Here is a 16,257-nt window from a genome sequence, read left to right as displayed (position 1 = left end):
GGGGGAAGAGGGGATACACACCTGGACATTATCTAGTGAACTTGAAGAACACCAAAGACAAAGAGAAGACTTTTTTTTTTTTTTTAAGAGCCAGAAGTTGGTGGGCTTCTGACCCCCGCCCCCCCCCCCTTCAGATTGGAGGTTCCAATCCAGATTGGATGCTTTTAATTTGCTACGGTGGCTCACAGAAGTCAGGGAAACATTTTTGTTCACCAGTTTTTTTTTTTAATTTTTTAAATGTCTATTTATTTTATTTTTGAGAGAGAGAGAGAGACAGAGCACGAGCAGGGGCGGGGCAGAGAAAAGAGGGAGACACCGAATCCCAGAATCCAAAACGGGTTCCGGGCTCCAAGCTGTCAGCACAGAGCCTGATGTGGGGCTCGAACCCATGAACCGTGAGATCATGACCTGAGGCGAAGTCAGATACTCAACCGACTGAGCCACCCAGGCACCCCTGTTCACCAGTTTATTAAAAGATGATAAGGATATGAGATGATAAGTTTATTAAAAGATGATAAAGGATATGAGTCAACTGCCAGTTGGAGAGATACATAGGGTGAGATCTGGGGGGGGGAAAGTCTGGAGCCTCCATACATGTTCCAGGTATGCCACTGGCTCCATATGTTCACCAGCCTGGAACTTTCCAAACCCAGTCCTTTTGGGTCCTTATAGAGGCTCCATTGCAAAGTCATGATTGACTAAGCCATTGGCCATCGGCTGATTCAACCTCCCCTCCCCAAAGGTTGGGCAAGTGGGGTAGGAATGAGAATTCCACGCTTTCTTTCCCAAGGTGGGTCCTCCTGGCAACCAGCCCCACCTTTGGGTGGGGTCCGAAAGTCACCTTCATTAATAAGAAGACAACCACGTCACCTGCAGGGCTCCGAGGCCTTTTCAAGACGTGGATGAAGACTAACTACATCTGAGAAATATATATTTTGGTCATCTGACAAAATATGTATATTTCTCACAATCATTATCATAATGATATCTGCCCCCCCCCCCCCGCCACCCACCACACCACTCCCGCATCTACCTTGGGCTTCTGCTCACCCAGCCAGTCCAGCACCCCCTCTCAGCACACACACCTTGCATGATCCCCTCTGTGCCGAGCCCTCCCCACCCCACTAAGGTCGGGACACTCCATTCTGGGCCACTGATCCTCCCCGAGCTGGCCTCGCCTGCTCCACCCAAGGGCCTGAGGGCTGTTTGTTCAAAAAGAAACAAAAAAGAAAGAAGAATGTCGGGTCCTATTTTGCCCCCATTTGAATGCCTCAGTGTTTTCTTTTCTGGCTTCTGGCTTCTGAGTCACAGTTTAAATGCTTTCTCCACACCCAGGTTATAAAGGAACTTTCCAATGTTGACTTCTCTTTCTTTCATGGTTTCGTATTTCACATTGAAATCTTTGAGCTATTTGGAGCCTATTCAGCGTATTATTTTTTTTCCACTCCTTCCTTCTATTGGATTGATGGGGTTTGCTTTACTGCCTTATTTTTTCACATTTACTTTTAAATCAAAGTTTTGTATGCACACAGTAAAGCCACCAAGTGCTGCTGGTCAGTTTAAAGTTCCACCTCCGGGGTGCCTGGCTGGCTCAGTTGGTTGAGCGTCTGTCCGACTTCGGCTCAGGTCATCGTCTCGTGGTTTGTGGGTTCGAGCCCCACGTTGGGCTCTGTGCTGACAGCTCAGGGTCTGGAGCCTGCTTCAGATTCTGTGTCTCGCTGTCTCTCTGCCCCTCCCCTGCTCACATTCTGTCCCTCTCTGTCTCAAAAATAAATTAAAAATTTTTTTAAAACATTAAAACAATTTAAAAAAATAAAAATGTATTTACTTGTTTTGAGAGAGAGAGCGCGCACAGGAGGGAGGAGGGGGGCAGAGAGAGAGAGGAGGAAGAGAATCCCAAGCAGGCTCCACACTGTCAGCACAGAGCCTGTCGCAGGGCTTGAACTCATGAACCTTGAGATCGTGACCTAAGCCGAAATCAGGTTGGACATTTAACAGATGGAACCACCCAGGCGCCCCTAAACATTGTATTTTTGCCATTTCTACACCCAGAGTGAGGCTTGAACCCACAGTCCCAAGATCAAGGGTCACATGCCCCACCGACTGAGCCAGCCAGGCGCCCTTGGGGGTGTGAATTAATTCAACCAGTGGAGAATGGCTGATCAGTATATGCTAAACCTGGACGTATTCATAAGCTCTATTCATAAAAGCCCCAAATTGGGACGCACCCTGAAATATTGGGATTTATAAAAAGGAATGTATATTTGATCTCCATTCTGTTTCTGGCAGAGTCCCTAAACCTTTACCATTTCCGACGTGCTGTAGAGTGTTCAAGGTGCCTCGATATTCTTAACAAACCCCTTTCAACCACATTTGCCTTTGTGTGGTGACTTTGGAAAGCACCTAAGAGCGGGGGCTGGTTGCCAGGGGAACGAACCAAGTGGTTAGAGGGCTGGAACTCTCAGCCCCACCCTCTGACCACACGGGGGAAGGGGAGAGCGACTGGAGGCTGAATCCATCACCAATGGTCAGTGATTGAATCAGCCCTGCCTGTGTAAGGAAGACGCCATAAAACCCAAAAGGACGGGATTCAGAGAGCCCCCAGGGGGATGAGCTCCTGGAAATTTGGGGAAAGTTGCCCCTGGAGAGAGCATTGAGGCTCCATACCCTTTCCCCATGCCTTATCTGAATGTTCCTGGGTTATATCCTTTTTTTTTTTTTTAATTGGGGTGGGGGTGTGTATCCTTTTATAATGAAGCAGTAATCTCGTAAGTAACAAGTTTCTTTGAGTTCTGTGAGCCACTCCAGCTAATTAATCCAACCCAAGGAAGGGATCGTGCTAACCTCTGCTCTGTAGTTTACGGGACAGAAGGACAGGTGACAACCTGGATTGGGAAGAGTATCTCAAGTTGGGGGGAGGGGGGCAGGGCTTCTGGTACCGAACCCTTAACTTGCAGCATCTGCGACTCTCCAGATAAATAGCGTCAGGAAGTGAGTTAAACTGTAGGACGCCCAGCTGGTGTTGGCGAGTGGCTGGTGTTGGCGAATGGGTCGGAAAACCCATCGGCGCTGGTGTCGGGATGACGGACGCAGAAGTTCATTACCAGTGGAACGGGCAGTACATTGAGGTACATTCAATGCGCAAACTATAACCACGCAAAACGTCTCACAGAAGGGCGTTAAGGGAAAGCAGTCCTGTTTTCTTTCTCCTCTCATACCTGATCTCTCACATCCCGTCTGACCCGTTGGTCTGACCTTCAAAATGCACCAGAACCCGATCACTCTTTGCTGCCCCCGCCCTGGTCCTGCGGCCTTTGCCCGCCTGGACTGCTCAGTGCCCGCGGCGCTGAAAGGTCCCCCGTTTCCAACCTCTCCTCCCTCGACCTGTTCCCCACGTGGCCGCCAGAGGGCGCCTGTTCCCCACTGATGGGTGATTGAGGTCCTTTTCTGCTAGACACGCGTCCCTGGCCCCGGGCTCATTCCTAGAAAAGCCTAAGTGCCCACAAGGCTTTGAAGTATCTGGCCCCTTCCTTCTCTGCCTTCACACCCCCCCCCCCTCTCTCCCCAGGGCTCGCTCACTCCGTTCCGGTCACGCCTGCCTTACGGTTAGTTCCTGCAACACTTGGCGCTTCGCTAGCCTCAGGGCCATCGTACTGGCCGTTCTCTCGGCTGGGAACGCCCTTCCCCCAGATGCCCTCTTGGCTCATCCCTGACCCGCTTCAGGTGGCTGCTCCAATTACACCTTCTACCGGGAATTGAATGATATTCGGGAATCGTTGTTAATTTCATTATGCCGTGGGAAAGTGATTTATAGTAGGGAAAATGTCTTCACTGTTGGAAGACACAGGCTGGAGGGTGGAGTGGAGAAGATGGTTCGAACGGGTCCTAAAATGGTTCAGCAAATACAGAAACATTAAACAAAAGAGGCAAATGAGGCAAAATGTGGCAGATTGCTGAACACCAATATAGAGGGCAACCTTAGGACTCTTCCTATTTCTCTGTACATTCCAAATTTTCATAATCAAAAGGTTTTCTAAGTGCCACTTAGAAAGCCTCGGTGAGGCTTTTCTGGTCCACTATATATATATATATATATATATATATATATATATATATATATTAACGTTTACTTATTATTGAGAGACAGAGAGAGACAGCATGAGCAGGGGAGGGGCCGAGAGAGAGAGGGAGACACGGAATCCGAAGCAGGCTCCAGGCTCCAGGCTCGGAGCCCTCCGCACAGAGCCCAATGCGGGGCTCGAACTCACAAACCGTGAGATCATGACCTGAGCCGAAGTCAGACGCTTAACCGACCGAGCCACCCGGGGCGCCCCACCGGGCCACAATATTCAAAAGTATCCTTCGGAGAGCCTGGGTGGCTCAGTCCGTTAAGCAATGGACTCTCAATTTCGGCTCAGGTCATGGTCTCATAGTCCTGGGACTGAGCCCCACATGGGGCTCCGTGCTGACAGTGTGGAGCCTGCTTGGGATTTCCTCTCTCCCTCTCTCTCTGCCCCTCCTCTGCTCATGCTCTCTCTCTCTCTCTCAAAATAAATAAACATGAAAAATAAAAAATAAAATAAAAATTATACACCCTTCCCTGCTTTGTTTTGCTCCATAACACTTGTTTGTATTTACCACATAGGCAAGTTTTCTGTTTTATAATAAATAAATATATACATTTAAAGGTATAAGTATAGTATTCCTCCTGATATATAAATATCAGAAGGCACATAAATATACTTCATACTATACAGTACGTAAACATACTTCATAATATACAAGTATGTAAACATGCTTAATAATATATAATATATATACTTTCTACTATATAAACACACTTTGCACTAAATAAATACATAGCATATATTTATAAAATATTTTGTGTTAATATATTTATATAAAAATATTACATATAGGGACGCTTGGCCGGCTCCGTTAGTAGAGCATGAGACTCTTGACCTCGGGGTCATGAGTTCGAGCCCCAAGTTGGGGGTAGAGTTTACTTACTAAATTTTTTTAAATTATATATATATATACTATACAATAGAAATTATATAATTTATAATATTGATTTTACCAGGGTGTTGTGTTTACTTTGTCACCCACCCCTACCCCACCGGAATATGACTGGCAAGAGGGCAGTCTTGTCCTCATCTAGACTCTGCTGGGTCTCCCGTCCCAGCCCAGGGCCTAACACACAGTAGGAAAGTTTGTGGCATGGATTAATTCCCTTCCCCTGGTTCCTGAGTGGGCCTAAAGATCCTTCTGGCAAGAAAAAAAAAAAGTCCTTCAGGGCCCTTCTCCCCCCCCCCCCACCCCCAGCCTCCCAAGCCCTGCCTGGTTCCAGTGTGCCAGGCACAACTATTCTATTTAATCCCCCCCCCAACAAACTTATGAGTAAGGTACTCTCCTCACCCCCATTTTATAGATGGGGAAACTAAGACCCAGAGAGGCTGTCCCTTTGCCGAAATTCACACAGCTAAAAAACGAATAGCTAAGATTTTATTTTTTTGAGAGAAGCGTTGTGTTCCTTTCTTTTTTTTAAGGTCTATTTATTTTTGAGAGAGAGCACAAGCAGGGGACGGGCAGAGAGAGAGGGGGCCAGAGGATCCAAAGCGGGCTTAGTGAGGACAGCAGAGACCCTGAGGCGGGGCTCGAACTCACGAACCATGAGAATTTCCCCTTGCATCCTGGACCTTCTCCCAAGCAAGCAATCATTGACAAAAGGGGGTGAGAGGGTTTGCCAGTGGTTATCAACAAATCAGAATTTTATTCCAAAGCGGATGGTTGCTGGGTAGGCCACAGACCTTGCCTGCTCAATAGTCCCCCGTGGGTCTCCCTCTAGCAAAGGGGGTCAGAGATAAAGCGACAGGCCCAAGGTCACACACCCGGCAGATGACACATCTGTGACCAGCTGGATATGCCTGGTCCTAACGTCCGGCTCTCTCTACACCTACACACATTAATAATTAAAGTATGTGTGTAAAAGAGCCAAGATCTGGCTACGAGGCACGACACAGGGAGGTAATGGTGACTATGTTTTATAGACAGACTTCTGACGTTGACCCCATCCAAGGGTATTGTACCTTGCCTCACTCCACAGTCACCAGGACCCACTATCTGCGGTACTGGCCATGGGTGCTGGGAAGCCCTTGGAAGAGAGCAAGCAGGGGAGGGGCAGCTCTTGATACACAAAGACCCTCTGGGGGCCAAAGTGGATGCCAGGGAGCAGGCTAGGGCCAGGGTCCAGGCAGAAGAGAACTGCGTTGAAGCGGGGCCGAGGGGGCCCAGAGGAGACCCACAGGGCCGATTTGGGGACAGGAGGACAGGGCTTGAGTCCGATGGGCTTTGGCAGGGGAAGAGGGGCAGGGCCGAGGCATCTGGCCTAGCGACTAGATGTACAGTGGGGCTGTCCCAAAGATGGGGAAGTAGATAGAGGAAGCGCGAATTCTTGGGCCAAGAGGCCAAACTCAGTTTATGAGGAGGCGGAAAAAGCTTCCACGTCAGAGAAACGGCCAGGACACTGGGAGCTCCCATCGCTGGGTCTTTGAAAATGAAAAGGGCCCAGGACAGGGATTCCTGGTTGAAACCCTGGAGTCCCTGAGTCGCGTCATCGGGGATGACAAGCTGATGTTTTGTTCTTTGGCATTTTATTTCAAAATTGCAGCAAGAGGGGGAAAAAAAAAAATCAACAGCAGCACCGGGAGATCCGGCCTGAGAACGGAGAGATGCGGAGCTGGGGGGCCAAAGTGCATCCTCGACCCCAGGAAACGGAGCAGCGGGGAGTCCAGATGCCCCCCCGCAAAGGCCTGAGAGGCGGGGCTGGGGCCCAGACGCCTGGGTAGGGCCCTTATGGCTTTGGGAGTGTAGAGACCACGCGGGGGCGCCAGAGACCCAGGCGTCCCGGCTCCCCCTGGCCTTTTATTTCATATTGCACTTGAGGTGAGTCAAGGGTAGGGAGGCGAGGTTCCGGCGAGGACTAGATGCTACGGGTCAGTGGGTCCGAGGGGAGGTAGGTCAGTCTTTAGCGTCACACCGGGAGCATCCACTCGTGGGTTCCCGTTCCGTACTGCGGGACGACAGAGGTGGGCCGTGAGAGGAAAGCCACATTGCAACTCCCAGCAAGCCCTGGGGCGTCCCACGCTAAAGGGTTGTGGAGTTGCGCCCCCACGACTCCATGGGAAATGTAGTCCACTTCCCGGGAGACTGCCTACCGCTATAGGGAAAGGGGAATCGGGGCCGAGATGGCGCAGAGGCCCGACGGCGATGTAGTTCCGCCAAGGGTCACTGTCAGGCCCCCCGAAGGCTCTAGGGGAAAAAAATCCTCTCCGGCAGGGAAGGCCCAGAAAGTCCAGAGACGTGTAGTTCTAGGTCCCGAGGCACAGGACTTTACCGAAGCTCACAGGAAATGTAGTTCTAGGTCGAGTGCCATGGAAAGGGGCCCAGAGCTTTCCAGGAAAGCTCTCTCGGCCGAGAGATGAAATGCAAACACCTCCAGGGGCTTAGGAGAGGAGATATTCCTGGGCCACAGTGGGGGCTGAGGTCCAGAGGCCGGTAGGAGGGTCCTCAGGCCAAAAGGAGAGCCCAGGGCTCCAGGGCCACCACGCGGGGCGGGCTTCCGGGCCAAATACCCACCGGAAGTCCCAGAGGTTCATGGGAAGGGAGTGCCCCCACCAGAAGGACCCCCCCCCCCCTTGGAGGCACAAGGGCAGGGAAGGCGAGTTCTCAAGCCAGGGTTCTAGAGGCTCCCAGGAAAGGGTCATTTCCCGCCAAAGAGTGTTCGAGGCCACAGAGGCTCACGGAAAAGGAGCCCGTCTGGGGCCCAGAGGCCGATGGCAGGGGCCGTTATTGGCTCTTCGGCCTGCGGCGGGGGGTGGGGGGGGAAGGAGGCTCACGGACGTGACCTTCCCTGGGGAGCACCCATCCAGCCCATTGCCCGGCGGGTGCACCTCACCTGGATGGCCCTCAGCTCCTTCAGGAAGCGGTGGATAAGCTCAGGCCCGTTTTCCATGGTGGGAATGTGTAAGTGCTGGAGGACAAGGCGCCGTGAGGCCCGGGCCGCGCGCCGCCTTCTTCCCTCCCGCCCCCAACGGCAGCCCCACCTCACCTTGCCTTGGTACACGATCCGGTGGACAGGGCAGACCTGGCAAGCGGTGCCCGAGCCAAAGACTTCCCGGACCCGTCCCTCGTCCAGCGCCCGCAACAGCTCCTTCATGGTGATCCTCCGCTCTACGACCCGGAACTCACCCTGCGGGGCGATGCACAGGCGCCCGGGGGGCTGCGCTGCCGCGGAGCCCGGCCTCCCCCGCCTCCCCACGAAGGGTGAGAAAGAGACCCGAGGAGACACCGCCGACACCGCCGGAGAGAAGGGGCGGGTGCCAGTGCGCCACGGCGCCCCCCGCCCATTTCCCCCTGAAGGTTCTGGCCCGCAGCCCCCGCAGGATCCCATCGTTCCCGCAGACGCCGCGCCCTCACCCAGGTCCTGGCCAGGTCCAGCAGACTCTGTCTGACTACTCCAGGCAGGATGATACCGTCCAGCGAGGGGGTCACCAGTTCCAGCACTGGGGCAAGTATAAGGATGGGGGTGTCCCCTCACACCCTGCCATCCCCTTAGGAGCCATCCGAACCCCCTACCCCGCCCCCAGATCTGCGATCTGCTAGGAGTGATGGTAGCCCGCGCCCGCCAGGGCCTGTGTTGGGTCAGGGGAGGGCTCACCCCCATCCTCGTAGGTCCAGTAGATAAAGATGTTCATGGTGCCCACCTCGGTGAGCTGGTGGTCGGGCCCATAGAGCCAGAGGACCTGTTCGCAGCCCCTCTTTTTCGCCTCCTCCTGCACCAACACTGTGGGCCCGTAATTCCTGGGAGAGGGCAACGGGGTTGACCGGGGAGCCGTCTTCTTCCTCAGACTCCGCCGAGGGGCAACCACCTCCTCTGTGAACTCTTACGACGCCCCCAGCCAGTTCCATCACAGCACACGCAGGGGCTCCCACCAGCCTGGGAGGCCCTGGAGGGCAGGGCCCGGACCTGATTCATCCGTGTGCCCAGCTTCACCCAGCACAGGGCCTGGCCCTCAGGAGACCTCACAAGGTTGAAAGGACCTGAATGAAACTCCCAGCTGGGGCCACATTCACTCTCCCAACACGCCTGTACCCCACCTTCTGTCGGGATCACCACGTGGGAGACCCTCCCCGCCAAGGCCAAGGCCCCTGGCAGGACAGATTTACCCAGAAAGCCCACACAGAGGGGGGGATGATCATTGGAGGCCCCAGGGGACTGTGAGAGCTGAGCATGGGGGTCGGGAGGTGGGGTGCTGGCTGAGCTTGGGTGTTCAGGGGAGCCTGCGTGGGGGAGACACCAATGAGCTAAGTATAAACGTCATTTCTGGAGCTTCCCAGGGGGCCGATCCTAGTTTCCCCACTGCCTTTCACCCAACCCCTTCCTAATACTTTTTTTTTTTTTTTAATGTTAACAATTATCTATTTTTGAGAGAGAGAGAGCATGAGCAGGGGAGGGGCAGAGAGAGAAGGAGACAGAATCTGAAGCAAGGCTCCAGGCTCTGAGCTGTCAGCACAGAGCCCGATGCGGGGCCCGAGCTCACAAACCATGAGATCACGACCTGAGCGGCAGTTGGACATTTAACTGACTGAGCCACCCGGGCACCCCACCCCTTCCTAATTCTGAAGCTCTCCCCTAGAGCCCCCTCCCCCCACCAGTGCCAACATCACATCCCACGGGCAAGCAGAGCTGTCCCAGGTATGTGAAGTAAGAGGGGAAGGACAGTGGACATCCAAAGACGCAAATCGACACCCAGTGCCTCTGAAATCCAGGGCACAGGACATGTGGGGTTGGGGGAGGGACTACTTACCCCCCGACCTTGTAGTCACCGACCCCACCCACCCAGGCCCGGATGAATGTCGGGTCGGCTAAGAGGGAGACAGGGTCCACGGCATCTCCAGGGAAGTACGGGCCCACAGGGCAGAGAATGACAAACAGGAGAGCTTGCGAGGAACGGGCGACACCCAGTGAGGGCTGCAGTGGGCAGAAGGGGGCATCAGGGACCCAGGAGTCCAGGCCCCCAGCCCAGCCCCTCCCTTTCCCCTGGAGTTCCCACCGCTGCCCCTCAGCAGACCCCCCCGCCTTCCGCCCCACATCCATCCCACGCCGGAGTCAGGCCCACCTCATTTCCAATGATCACAGGCCGCACATAGAGGCTCGCGTTGGTGTCATCAGGGACCCAGTCTTTGTCCACTTCCACCAGCCGGCGGATACACTCCAGCAACTCGACCTTGTCAAAACTCTGGGCAGGATTCCCATGAGTCAGGGGGACCCCCTGCGCCCCCCCCATCCCCCCCCCGGGGGGCCAGCCACGGCCCCTCACCGGCAGGCAGAGGCGCAGGGCCGAGCGCAGCATCCGGTCCATGTTGAGCCAGGGTCTGAAGAGGCGCACCTGCTGGTCGCTGCCTTTGAACGCCTTCATGCCCTCAAAGAGCTGCTGGGACAGGGGCGTAGGTGGCTCAGCTCAGAGACCGCCTCAGAGAGCCATGAGAGACACCAGATCAGAGCCTGATACACAAGGACACGGACACGGATGCAGAGACGGGGCTGGGGAGAGACTAACAACGGAGCACACAGAGGAAGGAAAGAGAAGAGACAGAGATGCCAGTAACAGCCAGAGAGACCCAGAGACAGGGGTACAGAGACAACACCCTACTTAAACCCTTTCCATGTTACATGGTACGATTTCTCGGGAACAACAAGGGTGTGGAAGCTCTGGTTTTAAAGAATCCTTGTGTTTGAGAAGCACCGGAACAGCTACGGACGTAATGGTACGACTTCCAGGATTTGCTTCAAAAATCTTACAGAAAGGGGCACAGAGAATGGAGTCCAGATGAAATGAGACAGTGATCGACACGTGTGCTAGCCGATGAAGTGGGGAAGGGGGGGGGCAGTTATCGCATTCTTTTTTCTTCCAAAGTAAATTTAATTATTTAATTAAAATGTAATGCCTTGGGGCGCCTGGGTGGCTCAGTCGGTTAAGCGTCCGACTTCGGCTCAGGTCGTGATCTCGCGGTTCGTGGGTTCCAGCCCCGCGTCGGGCTCTGTGCTGGCAGCTCAGAGTCCGGACCCTGCTTCGGATTCTGTCGCCGTGTCTCTCTGACCCTCCCCTGCTTGCGCTCGAGCCCTCCATGGCTCCCAGGGCCCTCGACAAGGTGCCGGCCCCACAGCTCCTCTGTGGCCCTGAGGGTATCCTTAGCCTCCTCTGCCTCACTCCAGTCCCCAAATCCCCCCAGTACGCCGGGCTCTCCTTTGTCCCGAGTCTTTGTACTAGCTGCTCTGTCTCCTGCTAACACCCTCTCAGCTTCCCTCCGCCAGAAGAGACCCTACTTTCTTTCAAGTGACAGGTAGGATCCGTGCCTCCTCTGGCTTCCACGATGCCTCAGGTGCCTCCCCACCCCCCCCCATCACGATCATGCTGCGCTGTAACCAAAACACGGGGGTTTCAAAGGCGAGAACTGGGTCTGTTCATCTCGGGGAACCCAGCATCACCCAGCTCGGGGCTCGGCCTGGAATACGAGGGACCCGAGAAGGAAGGGACACACGGAAAACAAACCCAGGGCGGTGCACCCGGCAAGAGGGAACAGATGCAGAACGACGGGGACAGAGGTCGGGCGCCATGCCTGTAGCGAGTAGTGGAGGCCGGAGCAGGCTGGGTGCAGCATGAGGTTCTGGAAGGGCTGGATACGGGGCTGGCCCCAGCCCTTCTTCTCGGTCCATTCCACCATCAGCATGTGGTCGGTGAAATTCTTCCCAAACACCAGGGGCTTGCTGGGGTCGGGCTTCTCATGAGGCTCCCGTGTTATTTCCAGCTGCAGGTCAGCAGCCTGAGAAGAGACGGGGGACCCGGGTATCCTGAACTCCGGGCCCAACCTCAAACGGAAAAACTACAACCCCCATGAACCTCTGGGGCTAAGACCTAGAGAGAAGAGACCCCCTGTGGCCCCAGAGGCTTCTGGGATATGCAGTATCCAATCTCTCCCACAGCCTTATGGCGGACTACGAGGCCAGCCCGTTGCCGACCACCTTCACCTTTGGACCCTGGACCCTTTTGGAGATGCCCAAATCCAGCTGCCGGCCCCTCCCTCAAACCTAAGGGTCCTCGCCCTCAGTCCCCTCCTCCCTCAGACCCTGTAAGTCGTCCAGGCCCCAGCCCCTCCTGGAGATCCAAAAGTATATTCCCGTCCATCCACCTTGAAGTTGGATGAGGCGTATCTTCTGGGGCCACACAGGAGCCAAGAGACAGGGAGGAGTTTGCGGGCCCAAATCTGGAGGAGGGGGGGGGACAGAAGTAAGAAAGGTAGTGAGGCCAGGAGAGAGACAGAGAGAGAGACAGCGAGCAGGGGACCCTGGCGCTCGCTTTGCCACTTCCTGCACTTGGGAGGTCCCTCTGGCCTGCTCTATCCCAGGCCCGGTGCATTCTAGACGGGGCATGTGGCCCTGGCCAAGTCTGCCCCCCTCTCAGATCAGCGTATAGCGGGAGGGAATCCCAAAGGAGGCCAAGTCCCCTCCCTGCCCTCGCGAGGGAAATCCCTAGAAAAAGCTGAATCAGCTTCTGTTCCCTCCTTGCCAGGGCAAAGTTAAACACAGGCACCTCCCACCCCGGGGAACTTTGTCCCCAGCCCTGAAATCAGCTCAGACAGAAGACAACCGACCGAGGGAAAGTGCACAGGTAAGTGAAGGCCTCCCTGGGGGACCCAAATCCTGATAAGAGTTAGAAAACTGAGGAACCTATAGGCCATAACTCCCCAGAACCCAGAAGCTGGGCCCCCCCGCCCCCTCCTCCCTCAGACCCAGAACTCTGGACTCCTCAGACCCAGGAGACGCAGTCCCCAGCCCCTCCTCCCTCAGGCCCAGGAGTCCAGACCCCCAGCCCCCTCCTACCCCAAACCCAGGAGTCCAGGCCTGTAGTCCCCTCCTCCCTCAGACCCAGGAGTCCTGACCTCCAGCTTCCCCTTACCCCAGACCCAGGAGTCCAGGCCCACAGCCTGCTCCTCCCTCAGACTCAGGAATCCGGGCTCCCAGCCCCCTCCTCCCTCAGATCCAAGAGTCCAGGACCCCAGGCCCCTCCTCCCCCAGACCAAGGAGTCCAGGCCCCAGCCTCCTTCTCCTTCAGACCCAGGACTCCAAGGCCTTATTCTCAGGCCTCAGATTACCTGAGGCTCCCAACCCCATACCTCAGACACCAATGATTCTAATTCCCTACGGATCCCAGGGCTGAGGCGACCACATGGGCCTGGGGGGCGTCCCCTAGTCATTGACAGAGACCCCGCTCAGATCAACACTTGTGGTCCTGCCTGAGGCAAACAAGGGAGAGCAGGTCTGTCCGTGCCCATCAGGGTGGCCTCTCCCCAGTATTCTTTGACCTCACAGTGCCTCCTTCCCAGCCTGGCAGGAAAGCAGCTGGGTCATGAGGTTCGGGCCACCACAACAGCGGACGTAGCCTGCTCCTGCCCTGTGCGCTGGGTGAGCGGACGTGAACATGAATGGCAGCAGTCACTGGTCAGTAGGTGAGTCCTGGGGAAATGGGGGGTGCTGGGCTGCCAGGTCCTAAAGTCTGGGCCCTGAAGTCAGAGGAGTGGGGCTGGCGAGCATGGGGCCCAAGAGCCGCCCGGCTGAGCAGAGTGTGGGTCTGAGGCATGGCCTCTAGGTGGCGCTGTGTCGCCCACACAAGTCTGTGGCCACGCTTCTGTCCGGGAGGGAACCGGACTGCACAGCATGGAGACAGCATGGCCACCCAGGGCGGAGACAGCGGTATCCGGGCAGGAGAGTGGCCCTCAGAAGGAGCCACATGGAGAAAAACAAAATAAAAGAGAGGGAAGAGCAAGAATGAGAAAGAGACCAATGGAAACAGAAAACAAAACTCAGGAGCCGCCTGGCTGGCTCAGCCGGAGGAACGTGGGACTCTTGATCTCGGGTTGGTGAGCTGGAGGGTTGAGCCTCGCGCTGGGTGGAGAGATTACTTACACATAAAGCCTTTAAAAAGACAAACTGAAGACAAAACTGAGAAGAACAAGAAATCAGGAACAAGAGATGCCAAAAGAGATTCAATCATAAAGACAGACCGATACGAGAGACAGATAGGGAGACAAACTCACGTCAAGTCAAGTCTGGAGAAATCCAGAAAAATTCCAAGGGTGAGATATAGAGAAGCTGAGGGAAGGAGGAAGAAGTGGACAGAGACCAGGCTTCAGGTGACAGCACAAAGTGAAAGAAGACCAGGGGAAACGAGCGAAGCCGACACCAGGAAACAAGCTGTCTCAGTGATATTTACAGACAGAGATACCCAGGAGATAGAGATATCTCTACCTCTCCCACAGGGCACAGAGAAGGGGCCGGACAGTGTCCAGATTATAAATCTGCACTGGCCATCAAGACCCTGTTGTCCTGAGAGAAGCTGTCTTCGTCTTCCCAGGACATTTCTGCAGGCACGGGGGTCTCAGCTCAGCTCAGGGAAGGTGCTGCACCTTCTGACACCCCACGCCACGGGGATCGGACCCAAGGGATACCTTCCGATGGTATATGGGCTGTTGGGACAAAGGGTGTAAAAGGGTGGGGGCTGAATTAAGAAACAAGGAGGGGGGGAGCGGAGGGGCACAGGGCAGGGCTCTGCAACGCGATGGAGCCTCCCCTGTGTCCCCATTACAGCCTAGGACTGTCCCCATGCGGGACTGTCCTCCCAGCAAGGCCCAGGACTGTCTTTTGTCATAGTTCAGCTCTGTCTTTCACACTTCAGACGGCCCCCCACATCTCAGCCCAGGAAGAGTCCCCCTCATAATGCAGTGCTGTCCTTGTCTCAGCCAGAGACTGTCCCTACCCCAGCCCCAAACGCTCCCAGTCAAAGCCCCCAAATTGTCCTTTCATGGCCCAGGACTGATCCCATCACATGGAGAACCGTCCCATTGTAGCCTGGGACTGTCACATCACAGACCAGGTCTGTCCCATGATAGCTCAAGACTCTCCCAAACTGTCCCCATCACCACCCAGGACTTTCCCACCACAGCCCAGGAATGTCCCCATCAAAGCCCCAGTTGTCCCTGTCACAGCCCAGCATCTGTCACCAAGACTCCGAAACGTAAAAATCTGCCCTATCTATCCACCACGCTGGCATAAGAGTCCCAGACAGAGTCAGGTGCAGACTTATCGCGAAAAACACTTTCCCCAAGGTTAAGCAGCAGCTGTCCCGGGTTCTAAAGATCCCTTCTTTGAGCTGTTACTATTTCTCTCCTCGCCGAGAAACTTGATTCTCTAAAATCATACTCTCCAAAACTCTGCTCACTGGCATCTTATCAGGAAGAACAGCCCCTCCCATTCTTGCCAGGACGATCTGTCACTTTGACAGTGAGAAGCTGCCTCGACTCCCAACCCGGACGCAGACTTTCAGATAAGAGGTTTCTGGGACACAACATTCCACATAGATCTTAACCTTCTAATTCCAAGAAAATCGGGCCTTGGGCCCAATTCCCAGTCCAGACCTGAGATCTGTGCCTTCATCCTACCCCCAGCCCTCGGGGTTCGGGGTGTCTTTTCCCGACGCCCCCACGCGCTGACTCTTCCCTCCTTAGTCCCCCCCCACCCACCCCAGTCCAGAGCCTGTCCCATTACTCTGCCCTCCTCCGTGTTTCCCCCCACATACCTCCGGTCGGCGTCCCGGTCCCACCACCCTGTCCTTACAGCCTCGTGCTCCCGGCCACGGGGCCCCCTCCTCCTCGGCGCCCCGCAGCGGAACCCGAGCACCGAGGGAGCGGCGCAAAGCCGGACGAGCCGGGAGCTGGTGGGCCTCCCGGAAGTGGGCCTCCCGGAGGGGTTTCCCCCAGCCTCTCTCCCCACCCAACCCTGCCCCGGCCCGGGGCCGCGAACCCACCTGCCCCAGCGCGGCTGCGGCCATGGTCGGTGCGGCGGGCAAACTGTACCCGCCCGGGGCGCCGCCCAGAAGAAAGACGTTCCGGCCCCGCCCCGCTCACGCCCCCCGACGCGGGAGGGCCCCTCCTCTGACACCCCAGGCCGGCCGGGCCTCCCCGATTATAGGGCGCCCATGGGGAGCTGGGCCCTGCTGGAGAGCGCATGCGCTGGAATCCGCGCGGCGAAGGGGAGTCCATTGAAATACGCCCTCCTCCCCACCCCCACCCAGCTTCTGTTCCAGCCACGCAACTGCTGTACCAGAACGTACATGGAAGTTTTGTTTCTGTTCGTTCTTT

The 16,257-nt window shown here is 55.5% G+C and overlaps 1 protein-coding gene across 1 annotated transcript; it reads right to left on the bottom strand.

Annotated features, from left to right (window-relative positions):
• Nucleotides 1–5,491: 5,491 nt before the first annotated feature.
• On the bottom strand, nucleotides 5,492–16,045 carry BCAT2 (branched chain amino acid transaminase 2). The gene is made up of 11 exons (XM_049620908.1): nucleotides 15,924–16,045; nucleotides 12,253–12,327; nucleotides 11,683–11,886; nucleotides 10,383–10,493; nucleotides 10,182–10,301; nucleotides 9,870–10,033; nucleotides 8,720–8,862; nucleotides 8,479–8,564; nucleotides 8,111–8,251; nucleotides 7,958–8,032; nucleotides 5,492–7,072 (listed from the first exon to the last, which is right to left on the bottom strand). Exons 1-11 carry the CDS (start codon nucleotides 15,945–15,947, stop codon nucleotides 7,034–7,036), a joined length of 1,182 nt encoding a protein of 393 aa, XP_049476865.1. The 5' UTR covers nucleotides 15,948–16,045; the 3' UTR covers nucleotides 5,492–7,033.
• Nucleotides 16,046–16,257: the final 212 nt, after the last annotated feature.

The sequence above is a fragment of the Panthera uncia genome, assembly GCF_023721935.1.
Source record: "Panthera uncia isolate 11264 chromosome E2 unlocalized genomic scaffold, Puncia_PCG_1.0 HiC_scaffold_19, whole genome shotgun sequence".
Taxonomy (NCBI): domain Eukaryota; kingdom Metazoa; phylum Chordata; class Mammalia; order Carnivora; family Felidae; genus Panthera; species Panthera uncia.
This window is presented reverse-complemented; position numbering and strand designations above follow the sequence as displayed.

Excerpts from the sequence above, each read along its gene's own strand:
- BCAT2 (XM_049620908.1), bottom strand. The coding sequence starts at position 15,947 with ATGGCCGCAGCCGCGCTGGGGCAG. Across the intron at positions 8,033-8,110 it reads GGATCGTGTACCAAGGCAAG|CACTTACACATTCCCACCAT; the intron begins GTGAGGTGGGGC and ends CTTGTCCTCCAG. Across the intron at positions 7,073-7,957 it reads AGGAGCTGAGGGCCATCCAG|TACGGAACGGGAACCCACGA; the intron begins GTGAGGTGCACC and ends GTCGTCCCGCAG.